Genomic DNA, 22,604 nt, shown 5'->3' on the forward strand with positions numbered 1-22,604 from the left:
TTCCATATCACTATTAATACTTACACTGTCTTGTTTTTACGTACATTCATAGCATGGTTCAGAAGAAATTTCGTAAAGCATGGAAAATATCCAAGCCTTGTAGCCTACCAGCAGAGTGACCCATCTGGATAACACATAAGACAGGCAGGCGTATAGCATGGACAGTCCTGTAAATAGGCTTACACGGTATTCCATGGTGTATGGCAAAATTCAGAAGGTTATCATTTCCATAATTTCAAGTAATAAATGTCGGTGTATACCAGTAGGGATCTAATAGTGTCAGTGGTGTTATATTTGCTGATGACATTATGACGATAATGGTCTGCCTCATAAATCACCCATAAGGACTTCAGTTATTACACTTCATAAACATTTCAGAATTCTGGCCATACTGATAAAGCCTAATCTTTGGAACACTTATCCCAGAAGACATTGCTTACACGTATACATAGGGCACACACACACACACACACACACACACACACACACACACACACACACACACACACACACACACACACACACCATGCTGAATATAGTGCAGACAATGGGGGAACATACTGTACTCAAGAAGACTAGCGGTGGTCTACCAATTATGTATGCATTCATTGCTGAGAAATAAGATAAAGGCACGATGACGAAAGAGAGAGAGAGAGAGAGAGAGAGAGAGAGAGAGAGAGAGAGAGAGAGAGAGTATAAAGAAAAACAAGCGAGCAGAGGCATGGGTATAAAGAGGCACAAACAGCAAAAAAACAAAAGGATATGGAGACAGCAAGAGTAAAAGAGGAAATGAAAGGCAAGAAAGAGTGTGTAAAAGAGCCCAAGCTGAGAGTCTGGCAGAGAGAGAAGAAAGAAAGGTAGGAAGGAAGGATAAGAGGGAGGGAGGAAGGAAAGAAAGAAGGAAGGAGGGAAATAAGGAAAGAAGAAGGAAAGTAGGATTGCAGGACGTAAGGTAGGAACACAAGCTGGCAAGCAAGCAAGTATGGCAGTAAGGAAGGAAGGAAGGAAACAAGTAAAAACAGAAGAATGAAGAAAGGAAGGAAGAAAGAAGGGTATGAGAGAGAAAGATGGAAAGGAAGCTGAGATGAGGAGACAGAGAGAAGGAAAGGGAAAATCTGAAGGAAAAGAAGGAAGGAAGCTGAGAGTTAGGCAAGGATTGGAGGCAGAGAAGCGGGAGAAGGACAGAAGGAAGGAAGGAGGTTATTAAATGTGAAGGAAAGAGAAAGACAGGAAGGAAAGGATATAAAAAAGAAGGACATGAACGGAAAAGAGAGACGAGAAGTGGAAGGAACTGAAGGAAGAATTGTAAAGTGAGAAAGGAAGGAGGGTATGAGATAGAGGGAAGAAAAGAGGAAAGGATGGAAGGAAGGATAGAAGGAAGGGAGGGAAGGATAGAAGGAAGGGAGGGAAGGATAGAAGGAAGGGAGGAAAGGAAGGAGGGAGGGAAGGATAGAAGGAAGGGAGGAAAAGAAGGAAGGGGGGAAGGAAGAAAGGGAGGCGGGAAGGACGGAAGGAAGAAAAGTCTTCAATTACCCAGAAAAAGGAGGAAGAAAAAAAGGAAGGATCGAAGGGTAGGAAAAGAAGAAAGGAAGGAAGAAAAGAGGGAAGGCAGGAATGAGAGTCAAAGCTTGATGCAGGGAGATAAGAAGATATGGAAGGGAAGAAGAGGAGCCAAGGAAGGAAGGTAAGAAGGAAAGACTGAATGATTCCTGAATGAATGAATGAAGGAAGGAAGGAAGGTGGAAAGAAAGAAAGGAAGACAGGGGGGAGGGAAGAAAGAGGAAGCAGAGATGGAGGAGGGAATGAAGGATGATGAAAAAAAGAAGAAAAAGAAAGAAAAAGGAGGAGAAAATGAATGGGAAGAAAGATGTGAAAGAAGAATGAAGCGGAGAACAGGGAAGAAAGAAACAAAGCAAAAGAAGGAGAAGAGGGAGTGAGGGAAGATCTGGTTGGAAATTGGGAGATGGAAGCAAGGATGGAAGGAGGAACAGGTGTAGGAATGCAGCAATGAAAGGAAAAATTGGACGAGAAAAGCGGAAAGCGTAAGGGGGAAGAGAGAAAATGTGAAGGGCAAGAAGGAAGAGTGTGTGAGGGAGGGAGGGAGATGGAAGAAGAAGGAAAGCAAGGATGTGAAGGAGTCTGGAGGAACTGTGGGCGAAATATTGGCATTAGGTTTACGATGCCTTTGTGGCCAGGGAGAGAGTGACACTTGGGCCATCATAGCAATAAAGTGGATGGGAAAGCCCACCCCAAGCATTGTTTTGCAAAAGTAATATATACTATTTTACTCTAACTTGGCCTAAAATTATCTTCCAAAATTAATATATATTCTTTTTTTACTTGGCCTAAAATTACCTTCTTTCCATCAGGGATGTTGATTTGTATCAATAGATTACCACTAGGATATGATGTTAGTCAGAAAAAAGTGCTATGGAAAGGATGCATTCCCGTAGCACTGTCTTCTGGTGTATGTTGTAAGCATCAGAAAAACGAAAATCTGGGCCACGATAAGGTAAAGAACTATCTTAATTGTCTGATATTATCTGACATTTAATTTAACTAGATAGTCACAGTTGCTATGGTGTTACTTGCTTTATCTTGTTATAAGGGCAAAAAAATAATGGTAATGATAGTGTTTTTGGTGACACGTAGTGTACGTGTGTGTGTGTGTGTGTGTGTGTGTGTGTGTGTGTGTGTGTGTGTGTGTGTGTGTGTGTGTGTGTGTGTGTGTGTGTGTGTGTGTGTGTGTGTGTGTGTGTGTGTGTGTGTGTGAGTGTGTGTGTGTGTGTGTGTGCGTGCGTGCGCGTGTGCGTGCGCGTGCGTGCGCAAACTGAATTCTAATAGGGAGAAAGACGCAAACATACAGTCACGGTCGATAATTCCTATACACTCCTTGGATTCCGATCTAATACATGGGAGATTTTAAATAATATTTCAATCTCTCTATAGCCAGACACCTTAATCCCGGAAGAGGTGGAGGTAAACGAATCGCCTACATGTCTGTCATTCTGTCCTCCTCCATCAAGCTGCCCTCATCACATCCTCTTCACTCATGTACAGTTAGCCACAAATAAACTTGGGATAGTGTGTGTGCAGCTGAGGTCTACCTACAATTTCTCACCTTCAAGCATCAGTTACTTGGCCATTTCAAGTAATATTTGGCATCTCCGTTCTTTCATGTCAGTGCCTCCAGTAAATATGTGATTATGGCAAGGCTGTCAAGTGTACCAAATGCTGGACCTCTGCTACATGCTGATACTGTCCCACTTCATATGCTGTCAATTGTACCTCTCCATCCCACTCTTTCATCTCTTTGGTTTCCCCCTTCCCCATCCCCCTCCACGTCACTCAGATGCATTCTCTTAGGCAATCACTCATTCCGCACCAACTTATTATTTTCTAGCAGACCTGACCGATTCAATGCCCGCTGGGATAAAGAGCATGTGCCGTATGTGATCGATCTGCATACTCAAGTGACTCTTGTGACTTTTTAACCACAAATGGCCCGTATTCTCCCCCACACATCTTCCGAAGCGATTTATTTTGCTTATTACTGTACACCTTGCTGACCATACTGACCATATAAAAACATAAAAATCGCTGTTAAGTAGCCACATCCAAAAATAAATCGCTAAGGAAGAAGTGCTAGGGAGTCTCCTTACCCGATGGTGGTACGAACCCTTACCACACCTTGCCGTCCTCCTCTGTGTTCCTTATTCTGATATCATCATACTCTGCATAAATAACGAATAAAAGACTATTAGCCAACAAAATCCAAAAATAAATAGCTAAGGAAGAGGTGTTAGGGAGTTCCCTTAACTGGAAGAGAATACAAACTATAGAGTATTCATTCTTCTAATAATGCTTTTTTTGTGAACTTCCTATTGCTATCAGTTAAACAAAAAAAGAATAAATCGTCACACTTTCCATTACCACTCCAGGTAGAGATGCGTCAGCGAAATTTTGTTTATGGTTGTTCAACAGCTTCAGCTCGACAGAAATTCTTGTATACTTTCTTCTCAGTTATTTAAAAAAAAAATACATGTATGGGTATTTTTCTTCCATATAAATATTTTACGCCTCTAGGAATTAAAGAAAAATTACGTAATCTCCTTTCTCCCTGTGGGTAAGATGGAAACGATGAAGAAGAAACAGTGTATATGTATTTTGGGTTTATGCATATTAAACAACACGTTGCTGGAAGGCAGAAGGGCTTGTTAGAACGTGCGCCCCAAGCTATAAGTGAGAGAGAGAGAGAGAGAGAGACTTGCAGGGAAAGGAGGAATGAATAGAGGCAGTGTGGAGCAAAAGCAAACTAAAGGACTAAGCAACTTACATATAGAGAGAAAATGTGACAAAAATGGTGTAAATAGTGTGGAGAGTAGTAGTTTGAAATAAAAAAAAAAAAAGTAAGTTGAATGACAGTGAGGGAGAAAAGAAGTGAAAGAGGGGAAAAGAAGTGAAAGAGAAATACTGCATAACAATGATAAGGGAACGAAGTAAAACAGAATGACTAAGTGTTCGAAGAAAAGGTGACTATATAACCCTTTGACTGTGATGCTGGATCATTAGTGTATTTGTGGGCAGTAGAGCAAGATAGGATGAGTTCCTCCTATAAAGATGCGAATGGAACTGTATGAGGACTGGTGTCGCAGGTTTTTAAGAGTTCACTGCGTGGAGTGTGTGTGTGTGTGTGTGTGTGTGTGTGTGTGTGTGTGTGTGTGTGTGTGTGTGTGTGTGTGTGTGCGAGCGGATAAAACTTAATGGGTTGATGATGGGTGAGGGGGTAGTTTTTTTTTTTTTTTTTAATGTGTTCGACTCTGGGCATAGGCTTCACAGCCTGCTCCCAAGGCCCAGTAGTCCTCCTACATATCATACACCTCTACATGTTACCACTTCGGCTCTAACACCCACCGTCCATATTGAATACATGGTAGGGTTGTCTCATACAGGACTGGTGTATGAGACGTGTAATGCACACCAGGAAGATGAGCTTTGTATGTAGGTCAGTATGGGGGCGGTGACTGTTTACATCAACGTTTTCATCTATCAGAACAGGGCAAAGAACAAGGAGAAAGTAAGCATACGTCGATCTCATATACCTGATAGGGATGAGTAACGATAGTATAAGTCAGCTATTTGTGCCCTTCTTTTCCACACCTTTTTGTTCAGCAGTCATTGTTCTCATGTGTCGTTCTTTTCTCCCCAGTGCCGAGGGCAGTAAGCGGCAGCAGTGGAGGCGTGGGTATCAGTGGAAATCAGGTAAGTACGAGTCCACTCGATAACAGGTGTTCTGTCCTATTTCTTTACATTATTTTCCTTTCATGGATCTTTGAATAGTAGTCTGATGAATCTACAGCATCCGACATTAATGACACTGATCTGCTGCCAGATATTGTAGTCGGTTTTAGTCACTGCAAATTTACCACAGAGATTATTTAAGTACACAGAGTCACATTATCAGGGCAAGAGGAATCCGAGATTGCAAACCTCCGCCAAGGAGGAGGTGCAAGCAATGTAGGCATTATTTACCGAGTTAGAGGAAAAAATGTTGAAAGTGCCACAATCCCGCAGTGCTAAAGAACCTTTCAAAAAATTCCTGGATCCTGATGATGATCCGGATCACCACCAAAATATAATGGATTGTTCCTTGGGCATTACCCTAACCCTCAAAAAAAAAATAAAATAAAAAAAAATAAGTTCAGCAAAATCCCTTCATAACTTTTTAAGTAATTCTGCTAACAGACAAACAGAAAAACAAACAAAAACAAAACAAAACCGGCAAAAGCATAAACTCCTTGGCAGAGGTAATAAGAACATAAGCCCGTCTCCGGCAACATCCGCTCTGGGTCAGTCCCTCCCCCTCAACCACATCTCTTTTTTCCCATGGATCTGATCTCATCTCATGGACCCATTTTCCTTCATGGAGCTATTTTCCCCTTGACCCTCTTTTTCCATCACTTTACTTTCTCCCTTGGTCACAATTTTCACATGATCCAATTTTCATGCGTGGATCAGTTTCCCTCGTCCATGAACTTGCTTTCTCCCATCTTCATCTGAATCTGTTTTCCGTGTTGGACAGATTTTCTCCATTGACCTGTTTCCTTTAGACATAATTTACTTCTATGGATCTTCTATCCTTCCAGTGACATACTTTTCCCATGCAGTCGACCCATTTTTCACCCATGGACGTTTTCTATCCGTGGACCTATTTCCTTCCACTATTATATTTCCACCATTGACTTATTCTTCCCCATGGGCCAATTTTCTCCCCAAGTGGAAACGCTAATTACTCATACTGATCTATATTCTTACATGAACCTCTTTCTGCTATGGCCCTTTATTACCTACTGGGCCTATGTTTCTGCTTGGGTTAATTTCTCCAAGGGAAATATTCCCCCATGAACTTATTATTCCACACGTACCTTTTCTACCTACAGGCCTGTTTAGGCCATAGCCCAATTCCACATTGAACCTACTTTCCCCTATCCACCCACCTTCCCACCCAGTCACAAACCCACATGCATAGCAGCTCATCTCGTGTATCTTTCTGCCTTGTCCGTTGACACCTACCAACCCATAAATCCCAACCACCCACCCACCCTAGCCCACATACCCACACCATTAACTCAACCACCCACCCACTCTGCTCTGCCTATCCCAGTCGCCCATCCACCCCACCCACTACATCTACTCTGTCGCCCCACCCACCCTGCGCACCCATCTCTTCCAGGCACCCTGCTTGTCCATCCACACATCCAGTCACTCCACTCTGCCTGCCTACACCCTGAGTAACCCCATCCCAATCACGTACCCATTCACTCCATCGTGCCTATTTACCCACTCCCCTCCATTCACCATTCACACCCATCCAGCCATCTACCCTGCACACCCATCCTGCTCACCCAATCTGTACCATCTCACCCATTCATCCACCCACCATCCCACCCCGTGACCTCACCTGTCCGCCCACCAAGCTACGCTGGTAAGATGAGTTGCAAGTTGCCTCACACACACACACACACACACACACACACACACACACACACACACACACACAAAGAAAGGCACAGCTGCTTTTAGAGTATGAAATAAGAACAAGTTGATCTGTACAAGCTCACTTATTTTACCGATATATTATAAGCATGTGACGATAGATCTGAAATTTCTGTATGGTTCGTGACTACACTCTAAAGTGGGATACAGGCTGAGCACATTTAAAAGTCACAGTTGTTCCAAGAATGGTAGTGAAGAATTAGGGGTTCATTTTCACCTCCGAGTTTTCAGTTTTAATAAATATGGGCGCGCGCGCGCGAGAGAGAGAGAGAGAGAGAGAGAACCACATTCAAACAATTTCTTGAGCATAGCTCAGAAAGGTTGAGTACATCCCTTACATATACACTTACCGCTATTAGACAAAATAACTAAGCTTAAAGGAGAACCGTGAAAGTAGAAGATGTTAAGGAATGCTATATTCTAATCCCCTCTTTTCAAGAAGTCTTTCCTGATCTGTATAGTACTGTCTAAGATAAAAACCATGAAATTAAGACGCTGCCAAGGTGAACGTGTTGATGCGTGCGTGAGAGCGGGTGTTTCAGTTTTGGTCTTCATTAGCACAGCTACAAAATACTTCATAGTCAAATTAGTGGGTTGTTACATAGCCTATGATTTCATCATCCTTTGTGTAATTTTAACGCACAGTATGCTGCATGTTTGATCACGAGCGTGTTCTGCCTCAGTCCCCCCCTTCTACCGTTATAGTAGAGTAAGTCGTCCTTTCTGTTATTCAGTGCGGGATTGTCGACCGTTTGTCCCCATCGCTTCATTTGCGCGTCCTTATTACAAGTTGTATCAGGCTCTGCTGGCCCCTATATAATGAGCTCAGTCTCTGCATCATTGCCACTTAGATCTGCTCCTCATTTTGTTCACATCTCTGTCCTCCCCTGTACAGATATTATTATTGTGAGTGCTCAAGAAATCTCCAAACATCTAGCAGCTGTGTGTAATTTGAGTATAACTGTTGTATTTTTTTCTTGTACTGTATAGCATAAGTTTAATTTGTAGGCCTAGTGAAGTTTTTTGTAATTCATGTAGGGTTCTTTATGTAAGTCATTTTTGATAATAGTTTGTATCTGTAATTATTTATCTGGCATTCACTGAGTATTATCTGGTATCTCATTTTATCAGGGCTGACTTAGATAAATTTACTCTTGCTAATTTCGTGTTAATAGAGGCTATTGCAGTTAACCATATATTTAACCTGTTTATTTGCCATTACATTATCCTTATGAGTCCTGAATGTTTTGTTGTTAGTTTAAGCATTAAACTTTAACTTGTAATTTTACCTAACTCTTTTGTTTTGAACCTGGAACTTTACGGGACAGTAGTGACTCTTAGTATTCTCACTTAATGTGTACATTATCTTTCTCTGTTCCGTAACATAAATTTGGCGACCTCTTATCAGGATATTCAGGATATTATCATAAGGATATTGCTTGATATTTTGTGACTGTTACTTATTCATGATGGCTACTATTACTACACTTGATGAAGCCAAAGATTTTTTGTCAAATGTGCAAACAGTGTGTGATATAGAAAACAGAACAAAGAATGAACTTAAGCTTGTTGCTCAACAATTGGGAATTGCAGTTCACTCTCATCATTCTAAAGATCAAATTGTTGGCATGATTAATAAGAGCTTGTTTAATGTAACTCCTCCAAATGAGCAAACGCAGATTGAATTAGCTAAGTTACAGCTAGCCCTGCAGGAGGCTTGTGCTAAGGAGGCGGAGTCTCGTGTTAAGGAGGCTGAATTTCAAGCACGTGCCAAGGAGGCTGAGTCTCAGGCTAAGGAGGCGGAATCTCAGGCTCGGATTCAGGAGGCACAGATACAGGCACAAGTTGAACTTGCCAGGATTCAGGCAGACCATGAGTATCGCATGAAACAAGGTGGAACTGGATCATCTAGCTCTGATGATTTTGATGTGGCTAAAAATGTTAAACTTGTCCCTCCTTTTAATGAATCTGATTTAACAAAGTATTTTCAGTTGTTTGAGAGGGTAGCTACAGGTTTTAATTGGCCTAAGGAGTATTGACCAGTACTCCTTCAAACTGTCCTCACCGGTAAAGCTCAAGTAACTTATGCATCTTTGCCTCAGGATCAGTCTGATAATTATGATGTAGTAAAGAGCTTGATTCTTAAGGCCTATGAGCTTGTTCCTGAAGCTTATAGAGTAAAATTTAGGACAACTTACAAGCAAGATAAGCAATCCCATGTTGAGTATGCAAGAATCAAAGAAGATTTGTTAGAGCAGTGGTTAAATTCTAAGAATGTGGATTCTGATTTTGGTAAATTTAAGCAGATGATTTTGCTGGAGGATTTCAAGAGGTGTATTTATAAAGATGTAAGCCTATATCTTGATGAGAAAAGAATAGATAATTTGTCTGATGCTGCAGTTTTAGCTGATGAGTATGTTCTCACTCACAAGAGACATTCTAGAGAAAAAGGGAAAGCTGAGAGTAAGTACGTTGCCTCTACTCAGAGTACAGGTAACAGGAAAGAGAATAAAGATGATGTTTCTCAGGAAGTAAATACCAGCTTCACCTCTAGATTTCAGAAACGTAAATGTACTTATTGTAGTAAGGTTGGTCATACTACGGAGAGATGTTTCAGGAGACAGCGTGATGTGAACAAAAAGGAGTCTTTAAATATTCAGTCAATTGGTCTAGTGTCCACTCTTGAGAGTTCCCAGAATTCTTTAACTGAGTTAACTGAACCTGCTTTGAGGGGTAAATTAAATTCTCATGATGGAGCTCCTCTTTTGAGCAGTAACGTGGGTGACACTCTCAAGAGTTCATATGCTAATTTCCTGTCTGATGGTTTTGTCAGTCCTCTGGACAGTAATGACAGGAAATCAGTTAAAATATATCGTGATACAGATGCTTGCCAATCCCTTATGCTGACCAGTGTTCTAGGCTCTAATGTTAATTCCTCTGATGAAACTGTAATCTTACAAGGTGTAGGGAATAATTACTTCTCTGTCCCTCTGTGCAGAGTGAATTTAGAGTCTGGTTTTGTTAATGGTTCCGTTATGGTTGGGTTGGTTGAGACACTCCCAATGTCAGGTGTAACTTTCTTACTTGGAAATGATATTGGTGGAAGTCAAGTGTGTCCAGCTCCTCAGTTGTCTAGTGAGCCAGTGGCTGCGTCCCAGGATTGTGATGTCCCTGATGTGTTCCCTGCATGTGCTGTCACTAGGGCTAAGTCTAAAGTTACTGGTGATTTAGAGGATAATGATGATGATGATGTTATCCTAGCTGACACTTTTCTTGCTAATTTGGACCACTCACCAGATGAGGCAGTACCCCGTAGTGTTGATAATTTGTCTCGTCAAGAGTTGGTTGAGTTGCAGGTTGCTGACCCTGAGTTGAAAGGTCTAGCTAACTCTGCTTACAGTGAAGAAGAGTCAGCCGGTGCTTCTACTTGTTATTATGTAAAGTCAGGAGTACTTATGAGGAAGTGGAGACCCCCAACAGCATCAGCCGACTGTGAATGGGAGGTTGTACATCAAGTTGTCATCCCTCGTGTTTGTAGGCAGGATATCATTAGAGTGGCTCATGATTCCAGTTTGGCAGGACACCTTGGAGTGAGGAAGACTGTGGCACGCATTTTGAAACACTTCTACTGGCCAGGTATCTTCAGGGATGTTTCCTGGTATTGTAAGTCTTGTCACACCTGTCAAGTTGTGGGGAAGTGTAATCAGACCGAAAAGGTTGCACCTCTAGTTCCCATTCCTCCTTTTGAGGCGCCTTTCACCCGTGTGTTGGTGGATATTGTGGGCCCTCTTCCTAAGACTTCTTCAGGATTTTCTTATGTGTTGACCATGATTGACATGGCTACTCGTTATCCTGAAGCCATTCCACTTAGAAACATCTCAGCAAAGAACGTGGTTAAGGAAATGCTGGGGTTCTTCACAAAGTTTGGTCTGCCTAAGGAGGTACAGTCAGACCGAGGAAGTAATTTCATGTCAAATGTTTTCAAGCAGTCTCTGAAAGAGTTGGGCATCACCCAGATCACGTCTTCAGCTTACCATCCCCAGACCCAAGGAGCGTTGGAGAGATATCATCAAACACTCAAATCGATGCTCAAGAAATACTGTTTGGAACATCAGAAAGACTGGGATAAAGGTCTTCCATTTGTTGTATTTGCCGCAAGAGAATCTCCAAATGAATCACTGGGCTTCTCACCTTTTGAACTACTGTTTGGCCATGAAGTAAGAGGACCCCTTAAGATACTCAAGGAATGCTGGCTGTCGGAGGAAGATGACGTCAACCTGCTGGAGTATGTGATGAAGTTCAAAGAACGGCTGTCCACTGCTTTACAGCTGGCGAGAGAGAATTTAGGAGCTGCTCAGGAGAAGATGAAGACTTGGTATGATAAGAAGTCCAGGTTACGCCACTTTCAGCCAGGAGATCAGGTTTTGATTCTGCTACCAGTTCATGGGCAACCTCTTCAAGCCAAGTTTAGTGGTCCTTATTTCGTGGAGAAGAAACTCAGTGATGTCAACTATGTCATCGCCACGCAACTATGTCACATCAACATGCTAAAGTTATATCACAGGCGGGACGAAAATAATCCAGTCTGCACTGTAGCTGTTCCACCCGAGTCTGCAAGTGAAGCTCTCCCATGCAGTATGAGCCTGAGTGATAGTTTGGGGAAGAATCCTGATATCATGAATGATCTCCAGACTAAGCTTTCTCATCTACCTCCCAAGGAAAGGCAGGAGTTTTCGGCATTACTGCAGGAGTACCCGCAAGTGTTCCGTGCTACTCCAGGAAGAACCACTGTGTTGATGCATGATGTCGATGTTGGAGACGCAAAGCCAATTAAATTGCCTCCTTACCGTGTGAACCCAGTGAAAGTTCCTCTCATCCAGAAGGAGCTTGGCTACCTGTTGGACCACAAGATGATTGAGCCCTGTCAGAGCGAGTGGAGTTCTCCTGTCACTCTAGTCACTAAGCTGGGTGGGTCACAGCGGCTTTGCATTGACTACAGACGTGTTAATCAGATAGCCAAAACAGACACTTACCCTCTCCCTCGTGTGGAAGATTGCATAGACAAGATCGGAAAGGCTAGGTACATAAGTAAGTTTGATTTGTTAAAGGGATACTGGCAAGTACCTATGACTGAACGTGCTAGGGAGATCTCATGTTTTGTGAAATTAGGAGGGACTTTTGCATGTTCTGTAATGCCATGTACAGATTGCTTATCTAGACTTTAGACAGATTGTTTTAGAGTAATAAGAAATTTCCTTTGTAAATTTCTTTTTCTTTGTGGGGAGGTGTTACATAGCCTATGATTTCATCATCCTTTGTGTAATTTTAACGCACAGTATGCTGCATGTTTGATCACGAGCGTGTTCTGCCTCAGTCCCCCCCTTCTACCGTTATAGTAGAGTAAGTCGTCCTTTCTGTTATTCAGTGCGGGATTGTCGACCGTTTGTCCCCATCGCTTCATTTGCGCGTCCTTATTACAAGTTGTATCAGGCTCTGCTGGCCCCTATATAATGAGCTCAGTCTCTGCATCATTGCCACTTAGATCTGCTCCTCATTTTGTTCACATCTCTGTCCTCCCCTGTACAGATATTATTATTGTGAGTGCTCAAGAAATCTCCAAACATCTAGCAGCTGTGTGTAATTTGAGTATAACTGTTGTATTTTTTTCTTGTACTGTATAGCATAAGTTTAATTTGTAGGCCTAGTGAAGTTTTTTGTAATTCATGTAGGGTTCTTTATGTAAGTCATTTTTGATAATAGTTTGTATCTGTAATTATTTATCTGGCATTCACTGAGTATTATCTGGTATCTCATTTTATCAGGGCTGACTTAGATAAATTTACTCTTGCTAATTTCGTGTTAATAGAGGCTATTGCAGTTAACCATATATTTAACCTGTTTATTTGCCATTACATTATCCTTATGAGTCCTGAATGTTTTGTTGTTAGTTTAAGCATTAAACTTTAACTTGTAATTTTACCTAACTCTTTTGTTTTGAACCTGGAACTTTACGGGACAGTAGTGACTCTTAGTATTCTCACTTAATGTGTACATTATCTTTCTCTGTTCCGTAACAGGGTATATCGAAGTGAAAAAAAAATCAAACAAAAAATACATAACCAGAGCAATTTACTAGTGTGGAGATTTGATAATCATATAGTAAAGAATAAGCTTTTTGCCTTGCATTATAATTCGTCTCGTTTATTTTATTCGAGTTACTTCTAAAAGATTATATTCTGTTTGAAAGAGAATACTCATAACCTCTCAGGCAGAAAAATGTCTCCTCTTAATGGAACATACGAGTCTGGAGCTGTTGTCGTTGAGCTCCAGGCCCATGTGGACGTGACCCTGGTCAACTGCCGTCTGAAGTTGTCTTTTTCCAGCAGTTCATTATACTCCTTTGGGAGATAACGAAGGTGAGGGACGTTTGAGTAATCGGGTACCTTCACCACCCACTTTAATTGGTGCCACTGTCTGAAGGAGTCCCTCTCCTGCACCTTCCACGAGCGAAAACAAAGTAAACAAACAAAATGCGTCACCGGATTTAATAGATTTCAGATTCTTTATTTATTCATTCTTCCTCCTCCCCACAGAGCACAAGCGGCAATAACCGTCTGGAGCGAGCACCCCCCTCCAGACCGGCGCCAATGTGGGACCAACCCCTCCTGAGGCCACAATTCGACAACAGCAGCAGCAACAGGGTGGTGGCAGCTGCTGGCAGAACTGCTTTTCTTCACTGCCTCGTCAAACACCTTGGGAATCGTGTGGTAAGTAGAAAAAAAAAAATAAAGGATCTGGTCTACGTAATCATCAGGTTAATACCAAAATCGGCTGGTCTCTGTAAATGATTGGTTGTCTAACACTGATCTGTTTTCAGTCGTCTGGTTACTATTAAACTGGTCTTTACTCATCAACTCAATATTATCTGGCTGAAATCGTCTTGTTAGTGCTTCAGTCGCCCAGTTCAAACCGCATGGTAAGAATCAGTGCTCAACTGGAATCAACTTAAGTGTCACAGATCAACCCCAACCGTAACAGCAAGGAGGTGGGGATAGCGTGGAGGACGTTCTTAACTGACTTTTCAGATATATTGGCAATGACATGTTTACTAGAGAAATCATCTGGTTTTGTTTTCAGTCCTCTAGTGCGAGTGGTTAGGAAGATACTTCAGTTTTTGGGTTAATATTTCAATAGTCTGATCAGGGAAATTTCACTTGGCCAGTTGATTCTAGCCCTCGTTCCTACATTTCCCTACAAGGAAATGCTTTGTTTATCCCCTTCCTTCTACTTTTTTATTGTTCTTCTGACCGACGCTTGATATCATGACCTCAAGCCCTTGCCTCTGAACTGATTAGCCTGAAAATTGCTACAGTGCATTTACTCATAACGGACTAGTAATCCCTACCCCCTTTCAGCTTAGTTGATGGCCAAGTGTTGTCAGACTGGAAGGCAATTTTGACTGGCAGTTAAGGAGTGTCATCACTTCTTCATAACTATAACTCACCGAATTCCATACACCAATGACTAAGTTTTCAAGTTGTGGGAGTTGCTTAGTTCCATCACATGAAAACAAAACAGTTATATCGGTATTCATGTGACGCATTTTAAGATTTTGTTTTTCGTTAAGGATGGTTTATTATTTTATAGTACAAAACAGTATATAAAGTCGAGCTGGAAATAAAAGACAACTACAGAACCACGAGACGATAATACAAAGAACTCAAAAAACACATGTTCTAATTCCAATTGCAGTAGCGATACGAGACGAGTTTTATTCGAACTTGCCGTCAACCTGCTTATTTTTCTATTCTTTTCATCTGTCTATCTATCTATTGCCAGACTCCTTAATTCCGTAAGGGGTGGCCACAAACAAATCGCCTCCATGTCGCACTGTCCAACGCTATTTCACTGCAATTCTTTTCATATGAATCGTAAATACAAGTGAATACATTTCCCGTATTTATCTGTTAGAAGCAAACTGTGGGAAACGCCATGATTTTGCTCACACAAGTTGCCTTTAAGATTTTGCTTTTTTCTCCATGAACAAATATGAATGGAACTTGCCTGTTATAAATGTTTTTTTTTTTTTTTTGTAAGACTCTCTGTTATGCCTTTATTTGTCCTTAGTACCAAATTATGTAATGCTTATATAATGGCTGCGATACCAAACAGCAGTGACTAGAGTTCTTTCAAGTTTGATTTTTAGATCATGGGTCTATTATTGCTATTATTATTACTGTTATTATCATTATCATTATTATTATTTACATTTCATTCAAAGCTTTTTTTTTTTTTTTTTTTTTACTCGTCCGACTCTGGCAAAGGCTTCAGGACCTATATCTCGGTGGCAGTGACCTATCCCAAGGCCCAGTATTCCTCCTGCACCTCCACATGTCACCACTTCGGCTCTAACACCCACCGTCCATACTGAATACATGCTAGGGCTGTCTAATACAGAACTTGTGTATTGGTATTAGAGGGGGTATTTTTACGACATGTCGGAGGGTCATCTGGTAGATCAGGAAAGTCTGCTTTTCTGATATTCAAATCCTTAAACTGTTCCCTGCCCTAGCCGGGATTCGATCCTGGGTCCATTAGGACTGCAGGCCGCATCTCTACCGATTCAGCCACCGCCTCTTCCAAATATAAACCTTTTCAAATTTCATTAAGCTCAGTAAATCCCCCAAACACACGATATATATCACAAAACTCTGAGCAGTCCACGTATAATAAAAATATCATTAAATACATTAGTGTTGTGCTGTGATCACACTGCCGCTTCGAGCATGCAATTATCATGCAAAATAGCAGACTATCATTGCTTAAAAAATTAGCCATTAAACTTTTGTTACATTAAACTTACATTCCCGTAGCTGTTTGAACACGAGTTACCATGATTTTTTTTCCACCAGGCTGAGCTGTGTGTGTGCTGTATGCTGTGAAAGTTTTAATGAAATCGGTTGAAACAAACTTGAGGAAAATAACATGCCAACACAGAAATATATATGAAAAGGGGGGATCAGTTTTTGAAGTACAAATTAGCATAACGTTGCTTTTAAGAACACTAATGACAATAATGATCATTTAAAAAAAAGTGAATAATTGAAACAAATCTATGCATGGATGAGAACAAAACTGCAGGCAACTAATGATATCTAAGAGGTAAATGAGGACACTGTAGGACTTCCTCATTCCAGGGGTCTACTGCCGCAATACAAAAAAAAAAAATGAAAAGTCTTACATATAGCAGTTTATTCAGTCAGATAGATGCAATACTACAAAATACGAATAAGGAAATTAAGAGAACCACTGCGTGACTCTTGGTCACAAGTTACACGAGTACTTTTAATGCATTATAAAGTTATGTAAATGTGTCATACGGCTGGAAATGCATCCGTGGTATGTAATTCAGCTACAGTAATATTACTGTCTAGGAAGATTTTAGCCTTTTTTTTTTTTTGGGGGGGGGAAGAGGATAGAGTATCACTTTAACGTTTGGTCCTTCAGTTTAGACTTGTTCTCGTTAACAGGAGACGATTAAGCCTGCTAAAGGAGAACCTATTGTACCTCCGTCCAAATGATATACTATTTATATTGTCTACGTATGGATGCAGCATAGTTAGTGTGTAATAAAAACTCTAACCAGATATGGGCTATAAGGGTTTGCATCCAAGGGTTGTTTGTTGTTGTTTGCTTAGTTAATACCACAGAGGGACGAGTGACTGGCTTCTTTCACCTTAAATATCTGGACTGATTAACCTAGCCCTGTACCCCTACGTTCCTAATTGGTCAGTATAAGGCCAGAAGTTGGATTGATGAATGGGTATTGTCTACTGTGTACTACTTTCACCTAACTGGACCCAGATTTTTGTCCTTTTGTAGCTTCTTTCATACAGCTCCGTGACAAACAATGAAAGTGCTACAATCCCACATTCTTACCATAGAGCTTCTTCTTGGCCAGCATCATGTTTAAGTGTTCATCTATTATCACAACTAAGTATTCAGGATGGAGAAATGGCAATATTAGACCATGTTAGGGTAAAAAGAGTATTGTTATTTTGTTCTAATTATAGGTAACATGGATGCGACACCAAGACGTGCAGGTGTTGACGGCAGGGCTCTTCACGTACACGACTGACCAACGCTTCTCTACACTACACTCTGAGGGCTCTGATGACTGGACTCTGCGCCTCGCCCAAGCCAAGGTGTCAGACTCAGGCACTTACGAGTGTCAGGTGTCAACAGAGCCGAAGATATCAAGGGCCTTCACTCTTCGTGTTGTCGGTGAGTTGAACTGGGGAGTAAGGAAGCGTCTTTTTTATTTTCTCCTTTCGCTTCCTACCGACGTTGAATCCTGTCTTCCATGTTTCTCATCCACCCCCTGGACGTCAGATGGTAACCTTCCTTTTAATACTCTGTTGGGCACTTCATATTGCTATCACATTGAAATACTTCACGTAACACCTTCCATCGTCGTGAACAACAGGGAACCGTCTGAGAACTTTTGCTTGTGATCGTACACTCGAGGAAAGTTCTGCCTTATACACCTGCCTGCCAGTTCGGACTTTTATGCGTGAGACAACCACTAGTGAAGCAGCAACCAGACACGCAAATGCCTGGTACCAGCGGTGGGACTCCATATTGTAGTTACAAATCATAATAGATAGATAGATAAATAGATAGATAGACAGCTCTATGCGAGCCTGGGAATGGGAAATGAGCTTGCAAATTACACTGAGGAAAGCTGACGACAGATTACGAAGTGGCCAGTAAGGAGATGATGCAGTTAGTTGTCAGCAATCCACCGGTGAACAAAGCCTTAGTGACCATACACACACATACACACATACTCACACACAGGCTTCTAGAACTTTCCACCCACAAGGAACACACGTGATACGTCTCCTGTTTCACCAGAATTTAGGAAAGAGAGGGCAGAAAGAAGCTAGCCTTAGAACAGACAGGTCGCAGGGAGAAGGGCTTGGCAACTTGAGAGAGAGACAGAGAGAGCGAGACAGAGAGATAGCTAGCGGGACTCTACTGCATACTCCGCTCTGGGTGAGAGACTTTGTTAATATTTCCAAGACAAATAAAAATAGTCCCATACTATTCTTTACCTCTCCTGTCACTACATGACAAATGGGAAAGAAGATTATCTACTTACAAGCTACTCAAATATAACAACCGCTCGCCCACAAGTCTAATATATATAAAACTCCACTACAAGTAACTACAAAGTCTTTTATGACATTTGGTAGCAGCGAACGTATACGAACCTCGTCTACGAATCAACATTGAATTCCTACAAAATATCAAGATTGAAAACAAAAAAATACCTCTCACAACCAACAACTCTACCAGCTCCTGACAATATTCTCTCCAACCAGCCCCCTCCGTCTCCCCGATCATCATGCTGATGCAGAGGTGAAGAGGCCACAGGACGCCTTGCAAGTAGTTTAACAATATATTGATACAAACAATCTTGCAACTTCTACGACGAACCAGCGAACTACAACCATCTACAATCATCTATAAGTAACAACTCTACGAGTCATCTGTATAATCTTCTACACGCACCTACGAGTAGCGGCAGTCTTCATCCTACAAAGAGTAAATCACAAGAAAAAAGGACCACGACTACCTCGAGGAAGAAAAACGGAACAAACAAACGAAGAGTGAGACACGACTCACAACTCATCTTACTCACTCATCTTCACTCAAGTTACTCATCGCTACTCATTCACTCACCACAGCTACCAGTGTGGGAAGCCGACGTCACCATGTGCTGAGATGACATCACAACGCGAGTCTGCCATGCCAAGCAGCGTGTGACTGACACCAGGCACCTCTCACCCACTACTCATTACTCATTATTCACATAGCTCCTACTCATACTCATTTATTTTCACAGTTAAGTTGGAAATTCGACGTTCTATGCTGAGGTTTGCCTGGGACAGCTGTTAATCACCACAAGCACCAGGCCATGGAATTTCCTGAGTAATATCGTCCATCAACACACCACTAGAATTATCAAGAGATCTTCAGTCAAACCTGTATTTTTCTTCCGAGATCGACTTTTGTATCGACACAACTCTACGATCTGTATCAAGTGGGTAAAATTATACTTACTCATTTCTTCTCAGTGCTAAAATTAGCTATATTCAACTTATTTACTCATCTACTTTGTTAGGACATAAATAAATAAGAGGCGTATTTCATAACACCATATCTTAATGACAGGAATATTTTCGCCACCACCCACGTTAATACCAGATGACACACAATTTGCCACAACAACAGACTCACAATTAAGAGAGCCCCAAGGCAACACACCGGATGACACACAAAGTGCCACAACAACAGACTCACAATTAAGAGAGCCTCAAGGCAACCCATCCCTTGTACAAACCTCACCACACACTAAAGATCAAGAAACAAATACGGCAGTTTCAGATGAGTGGGAAACCACCTCTGACATAGAAAGTGCGGACTTTGCCGTTGCCTTGCACACGTATGCCAATATACTTAACAGGGTTCACCGGTCCAGTCGTACCTATTCCACCATTCCCTCACACAACGATAAACACGTCCAAGTTGAATTAACAGAGCAAACAGTAAAAATGAATCAAGAAACAAATACCGCTGATCTAACAACCACACCTCACGTGTTTGTGTATCATGAGGATAAAACTGCCCCAAAATTCTCTGGCACAGACAAAGATCACATTGATGTCATTTCATTAGTCAGTCAGTGCGAACAAATGTTCATCAAGCGCCACATACTAGATGAACAAGAGAAAATTGCTATTTTTTCATCTTGCATAAGCCAGGAAAGATGTCCAGCGAGCAACTTGCTTCTCTCCGACAAGCTCCATCGTGCTAGGACATATGATGAATTTAAAACTGAATTTCTGAAGAAATTTTCTGGAGGTATGAACTTCTTGCCAGGTATAATTCCAGAATTACATAAAATTGTAGATCTTGTAATGGAGCACACTACAAACCATGTGCTCAGTGAAATAATTGCTGATGTCTCCACAATCAAGAGAACATTATTAGCTACTTTGGAAAATTCTAATTGGATAACAGATGATGGAAAGATGTCCCCAGACCTCGTCGTGGACATCATTGGTTATGTAGCTGCCTTGTGTAAATTACCTGATAGGACCCTTAAGATCGCCAAGACGATCGCGTACACCCCAGGAATGTGCTTGCTAGACTTAATGAACGAGGTAGAGATGCAGTGCAGTAAAGCAGGTATGGTCGACAGACATGCACATTCTGGTAGAATGAGGGTACCTGAGACAGTAGCAGCTGTGAAAACATCTACACCGACCCCAAACAGAGAACAAAATCGATCGCGACCAGAAATCAGGCAGACCAAACAAGCAAACGTGACAAGGCCTCGTTCACAGACGCCTTCCTACAGGCAGTTTCATAAGTTTTCGCGCAGCCCGAGCAGGTCTCGCGCCATAAACAACACTTCTTATGGGAAATCACCTCGTAGGTCACAGTCAAGAGATAGGTCCATTCTATGTCATTATTGTGCAAAACCAGGACACACAAGGTATGAATGCTTTATCAAGGCAAAAGAGGACAAACAAAAGACACAAGGATTTGGTCCTTACTGTAGGCATCATAGATACCAAGGGCACTGGACCTGTGATTGCAAAACAGTAGAAAAAATTGTGTCTATGTTCAAATCGGGGGAAGACCAAGTCATGACAAAAAACGAACAAACGTAAAGAAAAACAAGGCTAAACTTCACATAGGAGGCATGTTGGGAAATGAGTGTATCTTGATACCAGCTGTATGTGAGGATCAAAACGTTTCCTTATTTTTAGATACAGGCTCTCCAGTGAACTTAATAACACATGAAGAACTAAATAGAATTCTTAAAAATAAAAAGAAAGTAACTTTTCTGGATGAAGCTGATTTAGATTTTTACACAGTAGATGGACAAGAGAGTACAGTGAAAGATATGATAAGATTAAATATCAGTTTCACAGAAACTACAAGACCATTCTCTGCATTTTTCTATATCGTTGAAAACTTAGCAATTAAAGCTCATATGTTACTAGGCTTAAGATCCATGAGAGCTGAGAACATAACTATACTCCCACAAATGAATGGAATAGACTTTGATAATGAATTCATAGAGGAAATAACTTCAGAGCCCTCACCGATTGGTAGAAGAGAGCCAAAAAGAATTGGTAATATTAAAGGCTTAAACAAACATACACAAACAGATGAGTGTATAGATCCACTCCCACCACCAACCCCATCCTCCAGAATTAGTGACCCAGATAACAGTACTGATTTATCAATTTTTCCAGCCCATCTCACTAATGATTTAGTTATACCACCTAATTCATACATGAAGGTTACCATAAAGAGCAAATTACGGAATAGTACTGTTCTTGTCTTAGAAGAATTATGTAAAGTGAAGGGATTGTCAGTAGAAAACGCATTATGTCATACGAACGACGAAGGGCAAACTCAGATATTCATAATTAATCACATGAATGGGGAAGTTCAGTTGAAAAAGGGAACTTGCATAGTTAATATTGAAAAATGTCCCGCCCCTGTGAAGGAAATAGTTATAGCTGGAGTAACAAGTGAGATAAAATCTACGGATAGAGAAAGAATAAAAGAGAATTTAATTCACTCAGGTGAATTTGATGAAGAAAATGATTTGTTAACCCTGCTGGAAACACACAGGGACACCGTAGCATTACCCGGAGAACAATTAGGGTGTACTAACTTGATTAATCACATGATTAATGTGCACCCAGAAACACCACCGATTTTCGTACCAGCTTACCGCATACCACACTCCCAACGTACACTTGCAAATCAGTATGTCGATGAAATGTTAAAACTTGGAATTATTGAGCCTTCAGTCTCCCCGTGGAATGCCTCCTTATTCTTCGTGCCCAAACGAAATGGAGAAATGCGTGTGGTAGTAGATTACCGTAAACTAAATAATCACACAATCCCAGACAGATTTCCCATGCCATTGCTAAGCGATGTTCTACAGAATATTGGTCCTGAGAATAATATATTCTCGACCATCGATCTCCTAAACGGCTACTATCAGATTCCGGTATCTAAGGAGTCACGTAAATTCACTGCCTTTTCAACAAACAGAGGCCATTATCGATATACAAGAATGCCAATGGGACTGAGGACAGCCCCAGGCACATTCCAGCGTCTTATGAATTACGTATTGTCCGGAATTTTAGGACAAGGAATATTTGTTTATCTTGACGATATTATAATCGCAACGAAGAATATTAAGGATCATCTCAGGAAATTAGACTTACTCTTACAAAAGCTTAGTGATGCTGGATTACAAATTAAACTTTCTAAATGCAAATTTTGCTTTAAGGAAATAAATTTCTTAGGCCACAAATTAAGTTCTGATGGTATTCACACCACTGATGACAAAATACAGGCAGTGAGAGATTTTCCTGAACCCACTACGACTGACGAAGTTAGACAATTTTTAGGTCTGGCTTGGTACTATAGGTCATTCGTACCACAGT

At 41.2% G+C, this 22,604-nt stretch overlaps 1 protein-coding gene across 1 annotated transcript in view; it reads left to right on the plus strand.

Moving 5' to 3' along the window:
• The window catches only part of LOC145391824 (hemicentin-2-like), a 139,416-nt gene that overhangs the window by 81,171 nt on the left and 35,641 nt on the right, over positions 1-22,604 (plus strand). Inside the window, exons 4-6 of the mRNA XM_080266315.1 lie at positions 5,210-5,262; positions 13,650-13,823; positions 17,130-17,340. Coding sequence (XP_080122441.1) covers positions 5,210-5,262; positions 13,650-13,823; positions 17,130-17,340 — 438 coding nt within the window. The remainder of the gene's footprint in view (positions 1-5,209; positions 5,263-13,649; positions 13,824-17,129; positions 17,341-22,604) is intronic.

The sequence above is a fragment of the Coenobita brevimanus genome, chromosome 2, assembly GCF_032717465.1.
Source record: "Coenobita brevimanus isolate Jiangsu-jjx chromosome 2, ASM3271746v2, whole genome shotgun sequence".
In the NCBI taxonomy this organism is placed as follows: domain Eukaryota; kingdom Metazoa; phylum Arthropoda; class Malacostraca; order Decapoda; family Coenobitidae; genus Coenobita; species Coenobita brevimanus.